Source organism: Anomaloglossus baeobatrachus, chromosome 2, assembly GCF_048569485.1.
Source record: "Anomaloglossus baeobatrachus isolate aAnoBae1 chromosome 2, aAnoBae1.hap1, whole genome shotgun sequence".
Lineage (NCBI taxonomy): Eukaryota > Metazoa > Chordata > Amphibia > Anura > Aromobatidae > Anomaloglossus > Anomaloglossus baeobatrachus.
This window is the reverse complement of record NC_134354.1, coordinates 636808979-636828379: the sequence shown is the minus strand read 5'-3', so window position 1 is coordinate 636828379 and position 19401 is coordinate 636808979. Positions and strand designations below refer to the sequence as shown.

The 19401-nt window shown below is 46.1% G+C and overlaps 1 protein-coding gene across 5 annotated transcripts in view; it reads left to right on the top strand.

Moving 5' to 3' along the window:
- Positions 1-19401, top strand: part of NCKAP5L (NCK associated protein 5 like) — a 154364-nt gene that overhangs the window by 86710 nt on the left and 48253 nt on the right. For all 5 annotated transcript variants that reach the window (XM_075336916.1, XM_075336917.1, XM_075336914.1 and 2 more), the window contains exons 2-4: positions 8536-8597; positions 15239-15340; positions 18792-18860. In XM_075336916.1, the coding sequence (XP_075193031.1) occupies positions 15242-15340; positions 18792-18860 (168 nt within the window). In that variant the 5' untranslated portion in view covers positions 8536-8597; positions 15239-15241. The remainder of the gene's footprint in view (positions 1-8535; positions 8598-15238; positions 15341-18791; positions 18861-19401) is intronic.

Sequence of the window (19401 nt, the reverse complement as noted above, 5' to 3'; positions counted from 1 at the left end):
CAAAAGAAAACAAACTTTGTATCCTTCTAATCTCGTATTATATAATCTTTGCGATCCACTTTATGTGCATTTGTAGAGCTTCGTTTCCATATTCTATCATGCATAGCCCTCTCATTGTTCTGTCACCTGATCTATTACCATATAGAAAACTATGAATCTCAAGAATAATTACAATGCACAGAATACCGGTACGTAGTCTTGTAATACATTTAAAACCACTTTGATCTTAGACTCTATGTAACGCTCGCTGACTGTGATAAGGCTGTGAGCGGGAGTGGACTCATTGGACCACAGGAGGACCCGGGTTTACCCTGTCATGGGAGGAGCTTGACTAAGCGCTTACTTGGTAGATGCAAGGTACCACTCCCAGGGCAGTGTCCGGGATTGTGGTAGCTGACCTCCAGGACAGGGACAGGTTCAGGTACTGACAAAGTCTAAGGTGCAGCTGGCCTGGTTGGGGCAGAAAGGACCGCTAGACAACTGGACCGGACAACCAACTAGCCAGACGGACATGCACTAACTAACTGACCATGTTGCTCAGGCACTTCTTCTAGTGAGAGGGTGCCTTAAGTACCTAGTTGCCCTCAGCCATAGGCTGAGAGGGACTTCCAGGAATGGATGCGCTGGCCCTTTGAGAGTTTGTGCGCACTCCTGGGGGAACCTGTTCGGCATGTACAGGCCCTGGGAGTAGGAAGATGACTCGAACGTGGAAGTCCTCAGGGAGGCAAGGCATGGTAAGGCAGTCTGGCCATGGCAGTGAGAGAGTCGGCGTCCCTGCTGGGGAGAAGCAGTGCACTGTAGTGATGGACAGTCCGGCTCTTTTTGGTGATCCGGTTCCCATGGCTCCGCTCACCAAAAAGAGCCGGATCTTTCAGTTCGTTCTCGGCTCCTTATTAAATGTGTTCACGCCAGGTGAACACATATTTAAGATTTTAGTAACGCCACAAAACCACTGCCCACCTGCAGCTAAACCCCGCCCACTTACAAGTGACCAATTAGATTGTTGAGTAGGTGGAGTTTAGCTGCGGGTTGGCGGGGTTCAGCGGCAAAAAGAGCCATTTAGATATTTTAGTGGCTCTCATTGGGGATCCGGCTCCTGTCGGTAACTGCAGGGAGCCAGATCTTTGTGTCGGATCGTTCACGACCGACACATCACTAGCGCAGTGCATGGACACCAGTTCTACACTCTATGCACCAATACCTGTAGGTTTGCGAGGTTTAGCTTCCATGTATTCAACCTTTTTCCATCGTATCCTACAGATGTTCGATTGGATTCAGCTCTGGGAAATTTAAAGACCAAGTTGCGAGTTTTTTTTTAATTTTTGTTTTGTTTGGCTAAACAATTTTTGCATACATCAGGACGCATTATCAGCTGAAAGAGGCCATTGTGATTAGGGAGTATTGTTGCAATAAAGGAGTGTAGTACTTTATCTGCAACAATGTTTAAGTAGTTCGTAGGCATCACAGTAACATCTTCAAAAATGCCAGGACCCAAGGTTTCTCAACAGAACATTGCCTAGATCATCACATTGCTTTGTTGCCTTGACTTAATCCCATAGTTCATCCTTATGCCAGCTCTTCTTCAGGTTGAGGGACACATTCTCATCCAGCTGTCCACAAGATGTGAAAAGAAATGTTTCATCAAACCAGGCCACCTTGTTATATTGGTCTTTGGTGCAATTATGATGCCTATGCGGCCATTGTAGGTACAGGGTCAGAAGGGCACTCTGCCCGGGCCATACCATTCAACTCTGTAAACTGAAAGCTGTGCTGTGTTCTGACCTCTCTTTATCATATAGTAGAATAAGGTTTATGGCACACTTGGAATTGTGGGTTATCATGAAGGGTTCAAACCTGTCATTAGAAACAAGAAAACTTGGCACACCAAAAATGAATAAGAACCCTATGATGCAGGCAATCCTTAACGTTTCGACCCCTATATTTGGGTCTTCTCTCTTTATCATAGGCAACATTTCACTTTTCAATTATTTGTGTTACAGCAGTTTTAACCAGATGGACTAGCCTTACCTCACCAAGCACATCTGTAAGCCTGGGTGCCACCATCTTGTAGCTTGTTTACCAGCCACAAAATCGGCCACTCTTGAGATTCGGTGAACCAGTATATATAACCAGTATATACCTCTATATATCACGATTTGGCCTTTGTCAATTGCTCTTTTGATTCTGATTTTATTTTTATTTTTTTAAGTTTCTGGAATATCAGCTTTGAGAACGGATTGTCCACTTGCTGCTTAATTTGTGCCACCCCTTGACAGGTGCTATAGTAACTGGGTAACTCCTGTTACTCGGGGGCAGACATATCATTAGTGCAGCCGCGCCGGGGCCAAAGAGGTAACCGGGTCTATATCCAAATCAGGTGAAATTGTGCATTATGATGAGTTATTGGACTGCAAAGGGCCCATATGCTGTTCTTGCACAGGAGCCTCTTCTGTATGTGCCCGCCAGTGCTGTTACTTCATCGGTCAGTGGTTTCAAGGTTATTGTTTATTGGTGTACTTTTTTTGTAAGGAGCCTCAAGGTAAATTTAACTGTGTTTTTGAGAAAGACCAAACTAAGGGTAAGTTCACACGGTGCGTTTTTCGCGGCGTTTTTGCGCAGTTTTCGGGTGCGTTTTTGCTCAGAAAACTGCATGACTTTGCTTCCCCAGCAAAGTCTGAGTTTTCATTTTTGCTGTCTGCACACAGCGTTTTTTTTCAGCTGCGTTTTTGTGGTGCCACAAAAACGCAGCATGTCAATTATTCCCGCGTTTTTCACTGCGCTTTTCATCCATTGAGTGCAATGGGATGTTGAAAGACGCAATGAGAAACGCAAATAGCTGCGTTTTGGTGCGTTTCTAAGACCAAAAACGCAGCTATAAACGCAGGAGGTGGGTAGTAAAGTGACATGTACAGGAAGAGGATTCCTTCTGTCAGTAAACACAGAAGCATGAATCCTCCCGGTACCGTCACCGCCGCTTCCACCTCCGGTCCTGTGCATGTATGCTGCCGTGCGGCGCCATGTCTGGGCGGGAGGTGGAAGCAGCTGCGAAAACAAAAGTGAACAGTAGAAAAAAAAAATTTATACTCCCCTGTCTGCAGCCTCCCGGTGCCATGCCCGCTCCCATCTCCTCTCACGGTATCGCCGCTCCGGCTGTGTGCAGACGGCCGGGACATCTCCGATAGATGCAGGACCTAGCGATGGATCACCTGATGCAGTCACCTGACGCATCAGGTGATCGTAAGTATCGCGGTGACGCGGGCGCCCGGCCGGTTTAAGCTATCAGCGGATGCGTCAGGAGACTTCATCCCTGACCGACAGCTGCTGCAGCGATCGGACAGGATCAGACTCCCGCCCCATCGCTCCAGGAGCTGCCGGTAATCAGCACATAAGTGAGTATTTTTTTTTTTTTTTTGCACCGATGCATCTGCTGATTGTATAAACGGCTTTTATGCAATCAGCTGATGTGTGATGTGCTTCAGCCCCTAGAACCTGACACATCATCTGATCGCTTTGCCTTCCAGCAAACCGATCAGATGATATTGGATCTGGATTGGACGGCGCGGGACCCTGACCCAGGATTACTGCGGAGGGGGGTTCTTTATTTCAATAAAGATGGAGTCACTAATTGTGTTGTGTTTTATTTCTAATAAAAATATTTTTCTGTGTGTTGTGTTTTTTTTTTTATCTTTACTAGAAATTCATGGTGGCCATGTCTAATATTGGCGTGACACCATGAATTTCGGGCTTAGGGCCAGCTATACAGCTAGCCCTAACCCCATTATTACCCAGCGAGCCACCCGGCATCAGGGAAGCTGGAAGAGTTGGATACAGCGCCAGAAGATGGCGCTTCTATGAAAGCGCCATTTTCTGGGGTGGCTGCGGGACTGCAATTCACAGCGGGGGTGCCCAGAAAGCATGGGCACCCTGCACTGTGGATTCCAATCCCCAGCTGCCTAGTTGTACCCGGCTGGACTCAAAAATTGGGCGAAGCTCACGTCATTTTTTTTTTTTTTTTTAAATTATTTTATGAAATTCATGAAATAATTAAAAAAAAAAGGGCTTCCCTATATTTTTGGTTCCCAGCCGGGTACAAATAGGCAGCTGGGGGTTGGGGGCAGCCCGTACCTGCCTGCTGTACCCGGCTAGCATACAAAAATATGGCGACGCCCACGTCAATTTGTTTTTGTTTGGGGGGGCAAAGAAATCCTGCATACAGTCCTGGAAGGAGGATGCTGAGCCTTGTAGTTCGACAGCTGCTGTCTGCTCTCCTGCATACACTATTGGATGGAGGATGCTGAGCCTTGTAGTTCGACAGCTGCTGTCTGCTCTCCTGCATACACTATTGGATGGAGTATGCTGAGCCTTGTAGTTCTGCAGCTGCTGTCTGCTCTTCTCCAGACAGACAGCAGCTGCAGAACTACAAGGCTCAGCATACTCCATCCAGGACTGTATGCAGAAGTTTTTTGCCCCCTGAAAAAATTATGTGGGCTTCGCCATATTTTTGTATGCTAGCCAGGTACAGCAGGCAGGTACGGCTGCCCCCAACCCCCAGTTGCCTATTTGTACCCGGCTGGGAACCAAAAATAAAGGGAAGCCCTTTTTTTTATTATTTCATGAATTTCATGAAATAATTAGAAAACAAATGACGTAGGCTTCGCCCCATATTTGTGTCCAGCCAGGTACAACTAGGCAGCTGGGGATTGGAATCTGCAGCACAGGTTGGCCTGAGCTTTCTGGGCCCCACTGCTGTGAATTCCAGTCTGCAGCCGCCTCAGAAAATGGCACTTTCATAGAAGCGCCATCTTCTGGCGCTGTATCCAACTCCTCCAGCTGTCTGCTCTTCTGCATACACTAGTGGAGAATGAAGAACACATTGAAGAAGGAAATGACATCAGACCTTTTTTTTTTTTTTTTGTTCACTGATAAAAAACGCATAAAGACGCAGTGAGCAAAAACGCACCAAATCGCGGCAAAACGCGTGCGTTTTTTGCCACGTTTTTTTGCCGCGGGTGCGTTTTTGTGCGGTTTTTGCCGCAAAAAAACGCACAAAAACGCAGCATCAAAAAAACGCAGTGTGTGAACCTAGCCTAAGTAGTTGCTTTAGATCCTTGAAGGTCAGTCTGTGACTGCCTAATAAAAGTCAATGTAAATCTCCATTATTAAGCAACTATTGCTGAAGGCATACAGTTTATGTGTTATCTGCTTGAAGATATGTTGAAAATATTGATATATGTTGCTTTCTAATGTTCTCGTATTTAAGGGTTATTTCAATCTCCATAAATAGTTGTTGTTGTATTGTATTTGTTAAAACAGGCACTTTGGCAATACACTTTATTAAAATTATTAGTCGTTCTTGAGATAGCAACACTTTTTTTTTTTTTCTTTTGTTTACAGCTCGTTGCCTAGGCAAACGACCACCATTGCAGTCTAGCAGCTGTGGTCGAATATGCACAGTGCTTATGTGCTCTTTTTCCATTGAGCTTGTAAGCACTGGTTTAAAGCTGGGATTGCTGGACCGCTTCTTGTTACCTCCAAATCCCGGACAGATTTTGTGCAGAGTGAACACGCTAGATAGACAGCAGTGGTGGTCGGTGTCCTAGCCAACAAGCTGAAAGCAAAAGAGAAAGTCTTAATATCTCAAGAACGTCTGCAAATTTTAAGAAACCTATTGTTTGATAGTGTTTGTAAAAATAACCATTCTTGCAATTTACTGTCTATGAAGATGGGAATAATGAAATAACCATATAACAAGTTATCTGTGGATATCCGTTCTGGTCCTGGCAGCGCCATTTTTTGCTTGTTTGCTACATAGCTCTATTCTATGCTCCAGAATGACATGTAGGAGGCTGGGTGCTTGCCTCGGTTGAATTGGTAACCAGCCCTGTTGATGCATAGATACTTAAAGGGAACCTGTCAGCCCATTCATGATGACCAAACCACTAGCAGCATGAATCTCAGCCTTGCTGTATAATTGCAGCCAGATATATTTCAGCGTTTCAGAGAAAATATGCTTTGGATATGGTCCTCCACTGGATTTTTAAAGAGTAGATCAGTCCAGCTCAGGCCCCTGTACACACAATGGAGAGACCTATCCATCACTTCTAGCAGTGCTGGGAAGAGCCATAAGCTGCTTTCACACATCAGTTTTTTGCCATCAGGCACAATCCGGCAAAATCCTGAAAAAACGGAACCGGCGTCTGTTGCCGCCGGATCCTTTTTTCCCCCATAGACTTCTATTAGCGCCGGATGGCTGTGCGTTCCATCCGGCTTTTGCCGGATCCGGCAAAATTTGCTTGTCCGGTGGCCGAATGGAACACTGAGGGGAACGTTTTTTGTCTCCGGCAAAAAATGTATTGCGCCGTACGGCGTGCTTTGTAATGGAAGCCTATGGATGCCGTATCGTAATGCGGCAGAAAAACGGATATGGCTACCGGATCCGGTGTTTTCAACTGAACATGCTCAGTAACACAACAGATCCATCAAAAAATTTAAGGAACTGCTGGAAAAAACTGATGCAACTGATCCGTTTTTTCGCTGGATCCAAAAAACTGACGTGTGGACCTGGATGTTCAAAGTATATTCTCTCAAACACTCGAATGCAATTGCACAGCCGGTTGCAATAGATGCTGCTTAACTGCATCACTATTTGAAATGTCCTGGAAATCTCCCTGGGTAACGAGCGGAAGATGAGCTCCAGCACTCGGCGTCGACATCTGAGCGTAGAAGTTTAAACAGAGATGAAGTAGGTGAATGATTTTGCACTTGCCTAGATGTATTGGACTTCAAGCATATAATAAAGCCATTCTCCAGCACTGGTCGGAGAGGGGCAGCTGATCCTGTGTACTGCGGTGAAATCCTCCAGCAGGATCCCAACAGAGAAGAACATAAGTCGATCACCGGTAGTAGCGCTCTATCCTCCTCAGTGACAAAGGTATTAAAATAGAATATTAATCCAATGGTATAAAAACGGTTTTAATAAAAAAAATCTAAAAGTAACAAAGAATGCATTTTGGCTAAAACTTTTTTTATATCATTGATATTAATATTGTATTTTAATACCATTGTCAGTGTGGATAAAGTAGCACTACTACCAGTGATTGACTTTTATTTAGCTATTTAAAATAAGTCAACCAGTCCCCTTATATCACAGCACTTCTAATGTCGCCACCGAACATCCTCTCTGAAGTCACACACAATTCAAAATGTAACATTTCAATATACTAAACTTACTAATTCACAAATTTCTTGCCGCTATCCCTCTTGCCGCTATCCCTCTTGCCGCTATCCCTCTTGCCGCTATCCCTCTTGCCGCTATCCCTCTTGCCGCTATCCCTCTTGCCGCTATCCCTCTTGCCGCTATCCCTCTTGCCGCTATCCCTCTTGCCACTATCCCTCTTGCCGCTATCCCTCTTGCCGCTATCCCTCTTGCCGCTATCCCTCTTGCCGCTATCCCTCTGAATGTCTTATATTTTTGGTTGGTCATTCTCTTTAGAATGAAGTTCTTTTTGGTCTCACATTTGTTAATTTCTGGCTCATGCTTTTGACCTCTTCTATGTTTATCCATTGACGGACTATCAAATATTCAAATAGAAGGGTGTGCTTTGTGTGTATAAATTCAGTATTTGCTTAGGTACTTGTTAGATCCATACACTAATGAAAAAAGGTCAATTGAATATGAAGGAAAAGAGTGATCATTGGCTGATGCCCTAGGGATGTGTCTCGCTAGTGTAAACTACTGTTGAATAAGATGTGTCGTTTAAAGCTGGTGAAGTCCATTATTACAATGGCAATGCATGCACCAGTGCGGACGAACTGTCAGCGCGTACCAAGTAAATCTGTTTGGGAAAGGGAGAAAGGGTTGTGGTCTTTGGGATTCTTCTAGGTCGCCTGTGTAATGAATGCCACACGTGTGTGTGTGTGTGTGTGTGTGTGTGTGTGTGTAGGTGTGTGTGTGTATGTGTGTGTGTGTATGTGTGTATATTGATTTTACTTTTATTTGTCTCTCTTTTGGATGCAAAATAGAAGAACTATGAGTCCTGTATTGTAAATGGTTACATATAAATGAAATGAGGGGAGGTTTCCAGCAGAGCAGCCTGTATCCGTATAGTGCTACACTGCTGGATGCAATATTTTCTCGCTGCTCCTTCGCTTGCGTCAGTCGATGGCTGCAGTGTCCTTTCTCAGCACAAGGGTAATGTAAGGTAACTGGTATGGCTGCGCTGATCAGGTTCTTCTACATTATACAGAGTCAAGCACTTAATTACAGAATGGCCCAGAAGGCCAGAGCAGTAATGCTGTGCATTGTACCGTGCAGATGGCTTAAAGGAGACACATCATTAGAGAGGTCACAAACAGATGTGATTAAGGTCCCCAGGGAGTAATGATTTAGGGTTAGACCCCTGGCTCCTGCAGTAATGGTATGGTTTCTAGTATGTGAGCCACGGTTGATAATCGCACTCAATGTAATTGCTATTTACCTTGCACAGAGTGTGTATAATTGATGCTTAAAGTAATGCTAGTCTGTTTTGTGTGCAGGTGTAGTGACATGCAGCGGACCCCACACACGGCCAGTTTCCGGGTATGACTTCACATATGAGGTGAGAACAACTTTGTGTTTTTCCTGTGTATCATCAGATGATAACCTACAGGATGATCCGTCTCTGAGCCCCCAAATAAAGCCTCCCCACATGTCCGGCGGCTGGGAATGACCTAATCTCTCTAATCCTCCCAACCAGATGGGGAATGTCTAGTCACTTATTTGTCACTAACGTGGAAAGGTAACCTCTTCATTTCAGAACCATATTTTGTAGGGCTGTTAACTCATTGATTTATCGGTGATGGAGACTAAGGCAGCAATTGATTACGTGTAAGGGAATATATACAGGGCCTCTCGTCCATGTGATCCTTGCCATACAGAATTTATATTCAGACTGTTCTATACATCTCCTACACAGCCGTAGAGCCAGAGACTCCTCTAACAAGATTCACATGGCCTCCTAAGCACTCGAGACAGAAAATAGATATTTCTTAGAGGAATATTGGATGAGATCATATGACTTTAACATTATAAATCTGAAACTAGCATGAAATAGCACGCAACTTATAGTTTTGCCTTAAGATTAGAATTCATTGGCAGCTGGTAATTATAAAGGTTGTTATACATTGCCATACATTGTATTTACTTTTTATATTAATTGTATCAATTCTCAACATTTTAAGGGAGTCTTTCAGCAATTTGACCCTGAGATAATAGGTCAGGAAAGGGCTATGTGCGCACGTTGCATACTGTCCCTGCAGAAATTTCTGCAGCGATTTGAACAGCACACGTGCGCTTCAAATCGCTGCAGAAAGAGTCCGTAATGGAAAAAAAAGCCGATTTCATGCGCTCTGAGTGCAGCCCCTCCCATAGACAGAGCGGGGGATGCATGTAGAGCGCAGGAAAGAAGTGACATGTCACTTCTTAGAACGCGCGCTTCGGGCAGCAGCCGAAGCGCTGCGCTCTAATACGCCACGTGCGCACGTCTTCTGCATAATCTTCATAGATTATGCTGGGGACGCAGGACGCATGCAGTTACGCTGCGGTGCAGATTGCAGCGTAACTGCATGTAAATACGCAACGTGCGCACATAGCCTAACTGTTTTTCTTTCTGGCTTCATAGCAGCAAAAATGAGAAAGTTCTTATGTGTTAAAAAAAAATAAGAAAGTAAAGTTCTTCTCTGGCAAGTAACTGGTAATTGGGAAGAGACCTTGTGGTTACCGATCCATAACCAGGAGCTTGCTATAGCCATCACTTGCGTTGAAGGAAAGGATGGTGAATTACATGGTGTAGAGCAAAAAGCACGCTAAGGGTATGTGCACATGATCAGGACCTGCTGCGTCCTGGACACAGCGGGGTCATGATCTGCGAGGCTGAAAGTCTCCTCCACAGGAGACCGCAGCTGCTCGTGCCTATGATCCGGGCTCAGGCAGTTTCGGTCTTTCTCTCTGCTGTCCCTGCGGAGAACACTTGCAGCTCCCCAGCAAGGAATTGACATGCTTGTGGCTCTGAGAACCGCACTGCAGACCAGTTTACAGCGCTGCGGGCCGTACACGCAAAGTGCGCGTTGGGATTTCTAGAACAACGCAGTGTTTTGGACACAGTTGAAACACATTGCATCCAAAACACTGTGAACCCTTTCCGTGGGCATGCGGCCTTAGGGCTCATTCGCACGTTGCGTAATTACATGCATTTACGCTGCCTATTGCACTGCAGTGTAAATGTGCAGGGGACCCAGGACGCATGCAATCTATGAATGTGCATGATACGTGCGCACGTTGCTTTTATGAAAGCAGCGATTTGGGTGCTAAAATTTTGACCCAAATCCGTGCATTCATAAAATGAGCATGTCAATTAATTTGTGCGCTTTGGATGCAGCTCCCACTCTGTCTATGGTGGGGGCAGCGGCCATAGCGCATAAAATCAGCTTTTTTTATACAAAAAAACTGCAACCATTACGCAGTGTTTCTGCAGTGATTTGAAGCGCACATGTGCTGTCAAATCGCGGCAGAATATTCAGCAGTTACGTGCGCATGAGCCCTTGGAGTAATTCGGGTCTGCTCACTTCTTTATTGGCCGGTGTGCGGTGTATGTGACATCACATCTACATATATCTGGCCTATATTGTGCACCTGTCCTTTAAACCTCAGCGACTCCCCAAATGGCACTTGTGGTAATGGTCTCCGCTGGATTAAATAAAGCTTTACTTTGTCATTCTTGCTGCTGCTAGAACCCTAACTGGAGGTATGTTGTGCAGGTCTTGGCCGTATAAGTAAAGGGACCATGCAAAACTGCTTTGTCCAGACATAGGGAATGAAAGACTGAATTTGCCTTCCTACCTAAAATTGAAAAAATGATCAGTAAATCTAAACCATTGAGTTTCCTTCTGTCCAATTTATTAAAAATTCCATTCTTCGTTAAGGAGGTGGTTCACTACTTAGCTTTACTAGCCACATATAGCAAATTCTGACTCTGAGTGGTGCTATTGCGGCCCGCTCATCCCCGTCGCGTGACCCCCGAACTCCGCGATCTCTAAAATTCGGTGATCTCACGTCAACTTCCAGTTGACCCGACATCACTGAGACTGTCCCCAGTCTCCGTGAGTGACTCGGCTGTGGGCGACGTTTCACTGCTCATCACAGCCCAGTATCTCGCGCGCTCCCTCCTTCACTGCAGAGTGCCGTAAGCAGGAGCGACACTGTGCTGTGATGTGTGAGGAGACTCCGTTCACAGCTCAGTCACTCACAGAGACTGAGGTCGGCCTCAGTGATGTTGGGTCAACTGGAAGTTGACGTGACATGACCGGATCTCAGAGGTCACGGAGCCCGAGAGGTCACGCGATGGGGAGAAGCACAGGGCCGCCACTGGGAATTTCAGGGCCCCATACTGGCAAAATTTATACTGGCTGTAAACTCAATAGAGGCTGAAAGCTATATACACAATAGAGGCTGCATATACAAAAAGGGACTGGCCTGCATACACAATAGAGGCGGCATACACACAGGCTGTGGGCTATATACACAATAGATGCTGCATAGACCAAAAGGAACTGTGGGCTGCAAACACAATAGAGGCTGCATACACCATAGAGCAGGGGTCAGGAACCTTTTTGGCTAAGAGAGCCGTAAACGCCACATATTTTGAAATATAATTCCGCGAGAGCCATACAATATGTTTAAAGGGCCATTGACAGATCAATCGCTCCAATGTTCACTTAGTACAGCAAGGAATGCTCCTCCCTGCTGTATAAAGCCACAACTGGACTGAAACAATGGTAATTAGCAGTAAAAAAATCAAATAAATAACTTACATTGTGAACTTGCGATGCATGACATCAGTCCAGCAGTCTGGCTTCTTCTTTTTCCTGCGCATGACTGGAAGCTGGCATTCTTCCCACCTGATGTTGAGAGAATGCCAGCTTTGAGGCATTCGCAGAAGAAAGAAGCTGGAATATTGGACATGTCACACAACGCATTGTCAGTTATGTCAATTATCTACCGTATTTTATTATTTTACAGCGAATTATTGTTTAGGTCCAGCGGTGGCTTAGTGCAGCAGAGAGGAACACTCCTTTGTGTACTAAGTGACCGCTGGAGCAATTGTATCTGTCAGTGGCCCAGACACCCTGCTTCCCATACAGCCTGCACCCCCCATATCACACACACACACTGCTCCCCATACAGCCTGCACCCCCCATATCCCACACACACACACTGCTTCCCATACAGCCTGCACCCCCCAGATCTCACACACTACACCCCCATATGTCACATACCCTGCTTCCCATACAGCCTGCACCCCCCCATATCACACACACACTGCTCCCCATACAGCCTGCACCCCCCATATCCCACACACACACACTGCTTCCCATACAGCCTGCACCCCCCAGATCTCACACACTACACCCCCATATGTCACATACCCTGCTTCCCATACAGCCTGCACCCCCCCATATCACACACACACACACTGCTTCCCATACAGCCTGCACCCCCCAGATCTCACACACTACACCCCCATATGTCGCATACCCTGCTCCCCATACAGCCTGCACCCCCATATCACACACACTACACCCCCATATCTCACACACCCTGCTTCCCATACAGCCTACACCCCCATATCTCTCACACCCTGCTTCCCATACAGCCTGCACCCCCCATATCACACACACACTGCTCCCCATACGGCCTGCACCCCCCAGATCTCACACAATACACCCCCATATGTCACATACCCTGCTTCCCATACAGCCTGCACCCCCCATATCACACACACACTGCCCCCCATACGGCCTGCACCCCCCATATCCCACACACACACACTGCTTCCCATACAGCCTGCAACCCCCCATATCACACACAATACACCCCCATATCTCACACACCCTGCCCACATATCTCACCCTGCCTGTACCCCAACTTACCCCTCTCAAACACTCTGCACCCCTTCACATGCTTCTGTCACAGTCTGCAGCCCTCATATGCCCCTCACCCTGCAGCCCCCCTCACCCTCATGTCCCCTCTTTTCTTATTACCAGTCATGTGTCCAAATCTCCTTCAGGATTCAGTTCTCTTGCTTTCTGCCCGGCATCCTGTGTCTCCTCCCACACAGTCACATGGGCGTGACATCATCGCAGGTCCTGCAGGATGGAGATTCCGTCTGCTGTGCAGGTCAGGAGCACTCCTGCAGCTCAGACATGGCTGGTGGCCTCTCCAGGTCAGGGGTCCCTCTACTGACACTGGGCTCCCCTGACTCACAGGCCGGCCACTACACAGCGGCACTACACATAGACGCAGAGCGGCTGCCGGGCCCCTATGTGTACTAGTGCCGCTGTGTAGTGGCCGGCCTGTGAGTCAGGGGAGCCCAGTGTCAGTAGAGGGGCGGCTCACTTCTCGTTCCCCCGCTGATCCGGTCTCCTCGGCGCGTCGTCCATTGCTGTCGCTCGCTCTGACCTCTCAGCAGGCGCGCAGTGATGACGTCACCGCGCTCGCTGCAGAGCTGTCAGAAGAACGCCGACAGTCACAGCGGGGAGAATGATAAGAGAGAGAGCGCGCCGCTCACTCTCTCATCATTGCTCTCAATTGTATCGGCACCTGCGATGCCGATGCAATTGAAAGCTCGATCCTCGGCGGGGGGCGGTGACAGCGCGGCCACCGGGCCCCCCTGAGTAGCGGTGCGCCACTCCTGCCACCGCGAGTGGGCCCCCCCGGCAGCTGACCGGGTTTGCCGGGTGCTGGCGCCGGCCCTGATCCTTCCCATAGACAGGTAGGAGCCCTGTCTGCGAGCCAGATACGGCCATCAAAAGAGCCATATCTGGCTCGCGAGCCATAGGTTCCCGACCCCTGCCATAGAGGCTGTGGACTGTATACACAATAGAGGCTGCATATAAAATAGAGGCTGTCGGGTTGTATACACAATAGAGGCTGTATACACCATAGAGGCTGTTGGTTATATACTCAATAGAGGCTGCATATACAAATTCTGCAGGCTGTATGCTCTATAGAAGCTGTGGGCTATATACTCAGTAAAGTCTCTGGTCTACATACACAATAGAGGCTGTGGATTGTATATAGTGTATACACAGATCAACACTATATACAGGATATGCTGTGGATCTGCATATACAGTATGGTGCTGTGTATGAGTCGGAAACAGGAAGACAGACGCACACAGATCATACTCTTCATCCTGGCGTGCTTGGCGGTGATTAGTGGATCCTCTTCTTCTGGAAAGCTCTTGTTTGTACTGCGCATGGCAGACTATTTAGGGCATGCGCAGTACAAACCCCATGAAGAAAAGAGGGCCAGGTGGAGCGTCTGACGTCACTGAAGATGTCAGACGCGGACAATTCCCCTCCCACCACCACCCCCTTCTTCAGCGGCCTCGGTGGTAACTGCAGTGGGGCCCGGAGAGGAGTTGGGGGGCGGGGCCCGAAGAGGCGGAGTTGGGCGTAGTGGGGCCCGGTGAAGAGGTGGGGATGCGGGGCCCGAATATTTTAAGTGTAATGTAATTACCCTGGTCCTGGGCTCCCCCTCTTCACCGAGCCCGGTACAGCAGTAATGGTTGTAATGCCCTGATGGTGACCCTGGATGAGCAAACAGCAATGGAGCCACTCACGGCCACTATTGCCAACACAAGGTATTTGAGAGAATCCTTGTTTCTGAACATCATATTGATGTGGTCAGTAATGCTAAGTAGTGAACCACCCCTTTAAGTCCGTTAAGTAAAATTCAATATGACCATTGGCATTGTCCACATGATGTTTGTTATCCAGAGAGGCAAATGTCCCTCATTATGCAGCAATGCAAGAAAAATGGATGCATCAATGCAAAATGGGCACATTCGCCCTCAGCGGCACAACTGGGTGACTAGACTTGCACTTTGCCATTAGCCAGAAAAGAAAGCAGTTGTTTAGTTTTGCCTCTTAATGTATTTTCCTTTGTTTAGCTGTGCTAAAGGTTACAGATGGCAGGATTTTTTTTTTTAGCAAATGCTATCTTGGGTTTACATGTGACATTTGGTATTTTCAGATCCAAGTCTGTCTTAATGGATAAGTTACCAAGGCTTTCTATTCTTGACCATATCAAATGACCTATTTTCTGTTCCTATTGTTTTGAGGTCTATTGTTAGGTATTGTTTTGCCTACAAGCCAAATGTCAATCACTACTAAGCTTGGGTGTGTCCTCTGTTTTCAGAGAATGACGTCTGAGGTGGAGGAAGAGATCCGGCTCCTTAGTGGAGGGGTGTCTGAACCACTGGTCATTCAGGAGCTTCTGGAGCGCTTGCGGGAACTTGAGGTGAGGGCTATTCTCAGAACTTGGCTCTATTTTCTGCATTAGGAAGCATCTGCCAGTCATTCGCTTCAAGCAGGTTTCTCTAATCGGTCACAGTTGTTTGCATGAGGAGCCATATGTAAGAATTATACAAAAAATTTGGGAAATGCGTTTTTTTTTTTTTCTATTACATTTACACATGGGCTGACAAAAAAAGCAATCGCTTTACACGTTAATGTAAGCATAAAGGAACTAACAACATAATCAACAGGTTCTTCCATCACTGTGTATTGGGGGGGTTTAAGTTTTCATGTTGAGGGGGGAAATTAAGATCAGACATGTAGTATTTCCACATGCTTGATCCTTTGGTTCTGCCAGAAGATGGGCTGCTAAAGTGTCTGGCAGCAGTTTGCCTTTTTCTTCTTATTAAATACTTCTTGCAGATTAATTAGGGACCCCCAGAATGCGTATCGGCAACTGCTGTTATTTTTACAATAAGGCTGAAGTACTTAAGGGAGAGAGACGAGAACAACAAGTCTATCTAATACCGAATGACTTGAAACCGTGCCCAAACATTACATAATATTGCACTATTGAAGCCAAAGCAAACGGTATTTGTAGAAAAATAGCTTTTTGGTTGTTAAAAAAAAAAAATATACATTTTTTTTTTCTCTACAGGGAACATGACAGTGTCATTAGTCTATCTTCTTTGAGGACAGCATAAATTAGTAATAGACACAAATTTCAGAGGTCTGCCTCTTGTGCTAATGTGAATTAGTTTTTGATAATTTGCATTAGACAGCCAGTAGTGTCAACAAGGAGTCCGTTTGTACATCAAGCATTTGCATTATCCATCCTTTATCCATTGATTGATAGATATCTCATTATTACTTTGCATGGGGAAAAATCTGTCAATCAGTGGCTGGAGTTTGGGAGGACTCTGTGTACGAGGGGCTGCTGATAAGTCTTTGGCTTTACCCAGAAAGTTTCATCATCCTATATTGTTTCTATGTTTATTCCACATACTCTCCACTGATGTCAACACACTTCTCGCATCGGTATTACAAGTTCTGCAAGCCTAGCAAAAAGAAGGATTTCGGTTGTTCCTCAAACCCGGCATCCGTAGCAGCCATTGCATAAGAAATGGTGTGACATTTGGTTTCTTTAGGTTTGGATACAGAAGATAGTCGGGGGGAGCTAGAAATAAGGTGGGTCGTCAACCAGCTGGAAGCCCAGCTCTGCCAGTTTTGCTGTGGTCGCTTGTGCAGTGTGAGCGGAGGCATTGTCTTGCAGGAACAAGATTCCTTTGGACAGATTGCCGTCCCTTTTGGCCTTCAGAGCTGCCTTCAATTGGTCCAAAAGTTCAGTGTAATACCTTGCATTGATGGTGAAACCCTTTTGAAGATAGTCCACTAGCAGCATACCCTCCTTACCCTCCTTATCCCAGAACACAGACGCCATCACCTTACTGGCTGGTTTTTGCACCCTGAACTTCTTTGGACGAGGAGAACCACTGTGCTTCCACTCTTTTGACTGCTCCTTGATTTCAGGGTCATACAAATAAATCCAGGTCTCATCCATAGTGACCAGTCGATCCAGGAAGTTCTTATCAGTCCGGAGACGCTGACAAATGGACCGGGAAGTTTTCACTCGCATGCTTCTCTGATCTGTTGTCAAACATTGGGGACCCACTTTGCCGATAGCTTCCTCATGTCCAAATGTTCATGGATAATGACACAAACACGTTTACGGGAAATCCCCATGATGTCTATTGCTTTAGCTGAAATTCGTCGATTCTCCAGTATGAAGTTGTGCACAGCATCGACGATCTCCGGAACAACAACCACTCTCGGTCGTCCTCATCATTGGGGCTGAAGTGGCCCATTTTAAATTTGGCAACTCAGTTCTTAATTGTGGAATATGAAGGGCATTGATCCCCCAATGTCTGCGACATATCACCATGAATATCCTTTGTGGACTTTACTTGCAGAAACAGGAATTTTATCACTCCTCTGCTCTGTTGCTGTGAATATCGCATTGGACTGGCCATTTTGTTTTCCCGCGTGCGTAGAACACTGTTGGCATAAGCAACAAACACAAAATTTTAAAAACATATATTAGACACACAAGGCTTTTATGTGATGTAACATTCATTACCATAGAAACAAAAAGATCACAAAGCCAAAGACTTATTAGCTGGTGCCATTTAAATGTTCAAGTTTTGCAAACGTGTTCAATTGTTTTGTTTTGCATATAAAGAATAGCCCTAATATAGCAAATGGGCAGCATAGGGGCTCAGTGGTTAGCACTGTTGTGTTGAAGCACTCGGGTACTGGTTCATACCTCACCAAAAGGAGCAGAGTTAGAGTTTGTATATTCTCCCCGTGTTAGTGTGGGATTTCTCCAGTTAGGCTAGTTTCACACTTGCGTTGGACGGCTTCCGTTGCTATCCGCAGCCTTGAGGAATTATGGTAACCGTTACAGGAAACCGTTATATTCCTCATAGACTTCTATTAGCTACGGATAGCAACGGATGGTCTTGCATTGCGTCCGCCCTGCAGCGCATCAGTTGTTTTGATGCTGACCGTCAGTGAGCGTCGGGCGGATGGAACGCTGCATGTAGCGTTTTTCTGCACTTGGTGGAGTGTCAAAAAAAACGCAACCTGCAGGAATCCGTTTGGCGTCGGTTGTTTTTATAATAGACGCCTATGGTGGCGGATTCCGTTAGAATCCGTCATTTGACGGATTCCGTTAACGCAGCTGTCTTTACACAACTGCGCATGCTCAATGTGTAAAGTCAAGGAAAAAAACCTACAACGGATTGCGTTATTTTGTACGATCTGTAGCATGTGTTGTGCCACTATATGCAACGCATCCGTTGCATGCGTCACACAACGCAATGCTACGGATCCCGTCCAACGCAAGTGTGAAACTAGCCTTACTCCACTTCCATCTTTTACGCCAAATAAATACTGATAGGATTGTGAAGCCCCATTGGTACGGTGATAATGTCTGTAAAATGCTGTGGATCAAATGGCTCTACACGAGCAAATATAATGATAATAAATGGCCTGCTCCCTTGTTTTTTGTTTTTATGGTCTGATTGATGGTTTACCAGTTTGCGCGTCAATGAATGGGTCCGTGACTTAATGGACTGCAGACAGATCCCATCTGTGTCACATCTGTGCTGTTAGATATAACTTGTGAGTGTAGATTGACCCCCTATAAACTGTCCTCTTCAGACACAAAGCTCATATAACACTTCTCAGCTTTTCCAGTTTCAGGTCTCACCTGACAGAGCTGAGCAGTAAAACCCTGCAAGCCTCTAATACGACTTCACGTGTGTCTTTTGGTTGTAGCTGCAAAAATTTGCACTGATTAAAATAAGGACCATATGGGCTAGTGATGAACTGATCCCAATGTTTCTTTATACCTTGCCTGTAAATTCCCCTACTACTCTTATTGTCTGTTGCAGGCAGAAAATACCGCCCTTGCTCAAGCCAATGAAACCCAACGGGAAACTTATGAACGCTGCCTCGATGAGGTGAGTCCTGGCCATTCACGTGTAGTGCAATCATTTCCTATAACCGGTTCAACACAATCCAATGCTGAATTAAATAAAAAGCACTGTAATGTGGCAGCCATTCATGTGCTATAATCGTATTCTGCACACCTGAGCAGATGTTTGATGGGGGTCATGTCGATTTGGTTTGTCATTTATCCATCTATACTGTAAAGGCATTGTGTAAAAGTGAAGTCCAGCCGTGAGTGCAGCCAGAGGACAAGGCTTACAATTCAGCGCTTATAAAACGTGAGGGGCTGCTTTCTATGACATGGTTAGATACTTAGCTGTATGCTGCAAACAGCTGCGGGAGTGCACATATTTTACAGCCCACGGCTGGCTTCAATTATTGTGTCACCCATATGGAATGTCAAAAATCTTGTCCGGGATTATGTATAGATATAGATATATATTGAATACACATATCATATCTATGTGTGTGTGTGTGTGTGTATGTATGTGTGTGTGTGTATGTGTGTATGTGTGTGTGTGTGTGTGTGTGTGTGTGTGAAATTGTAGGAAT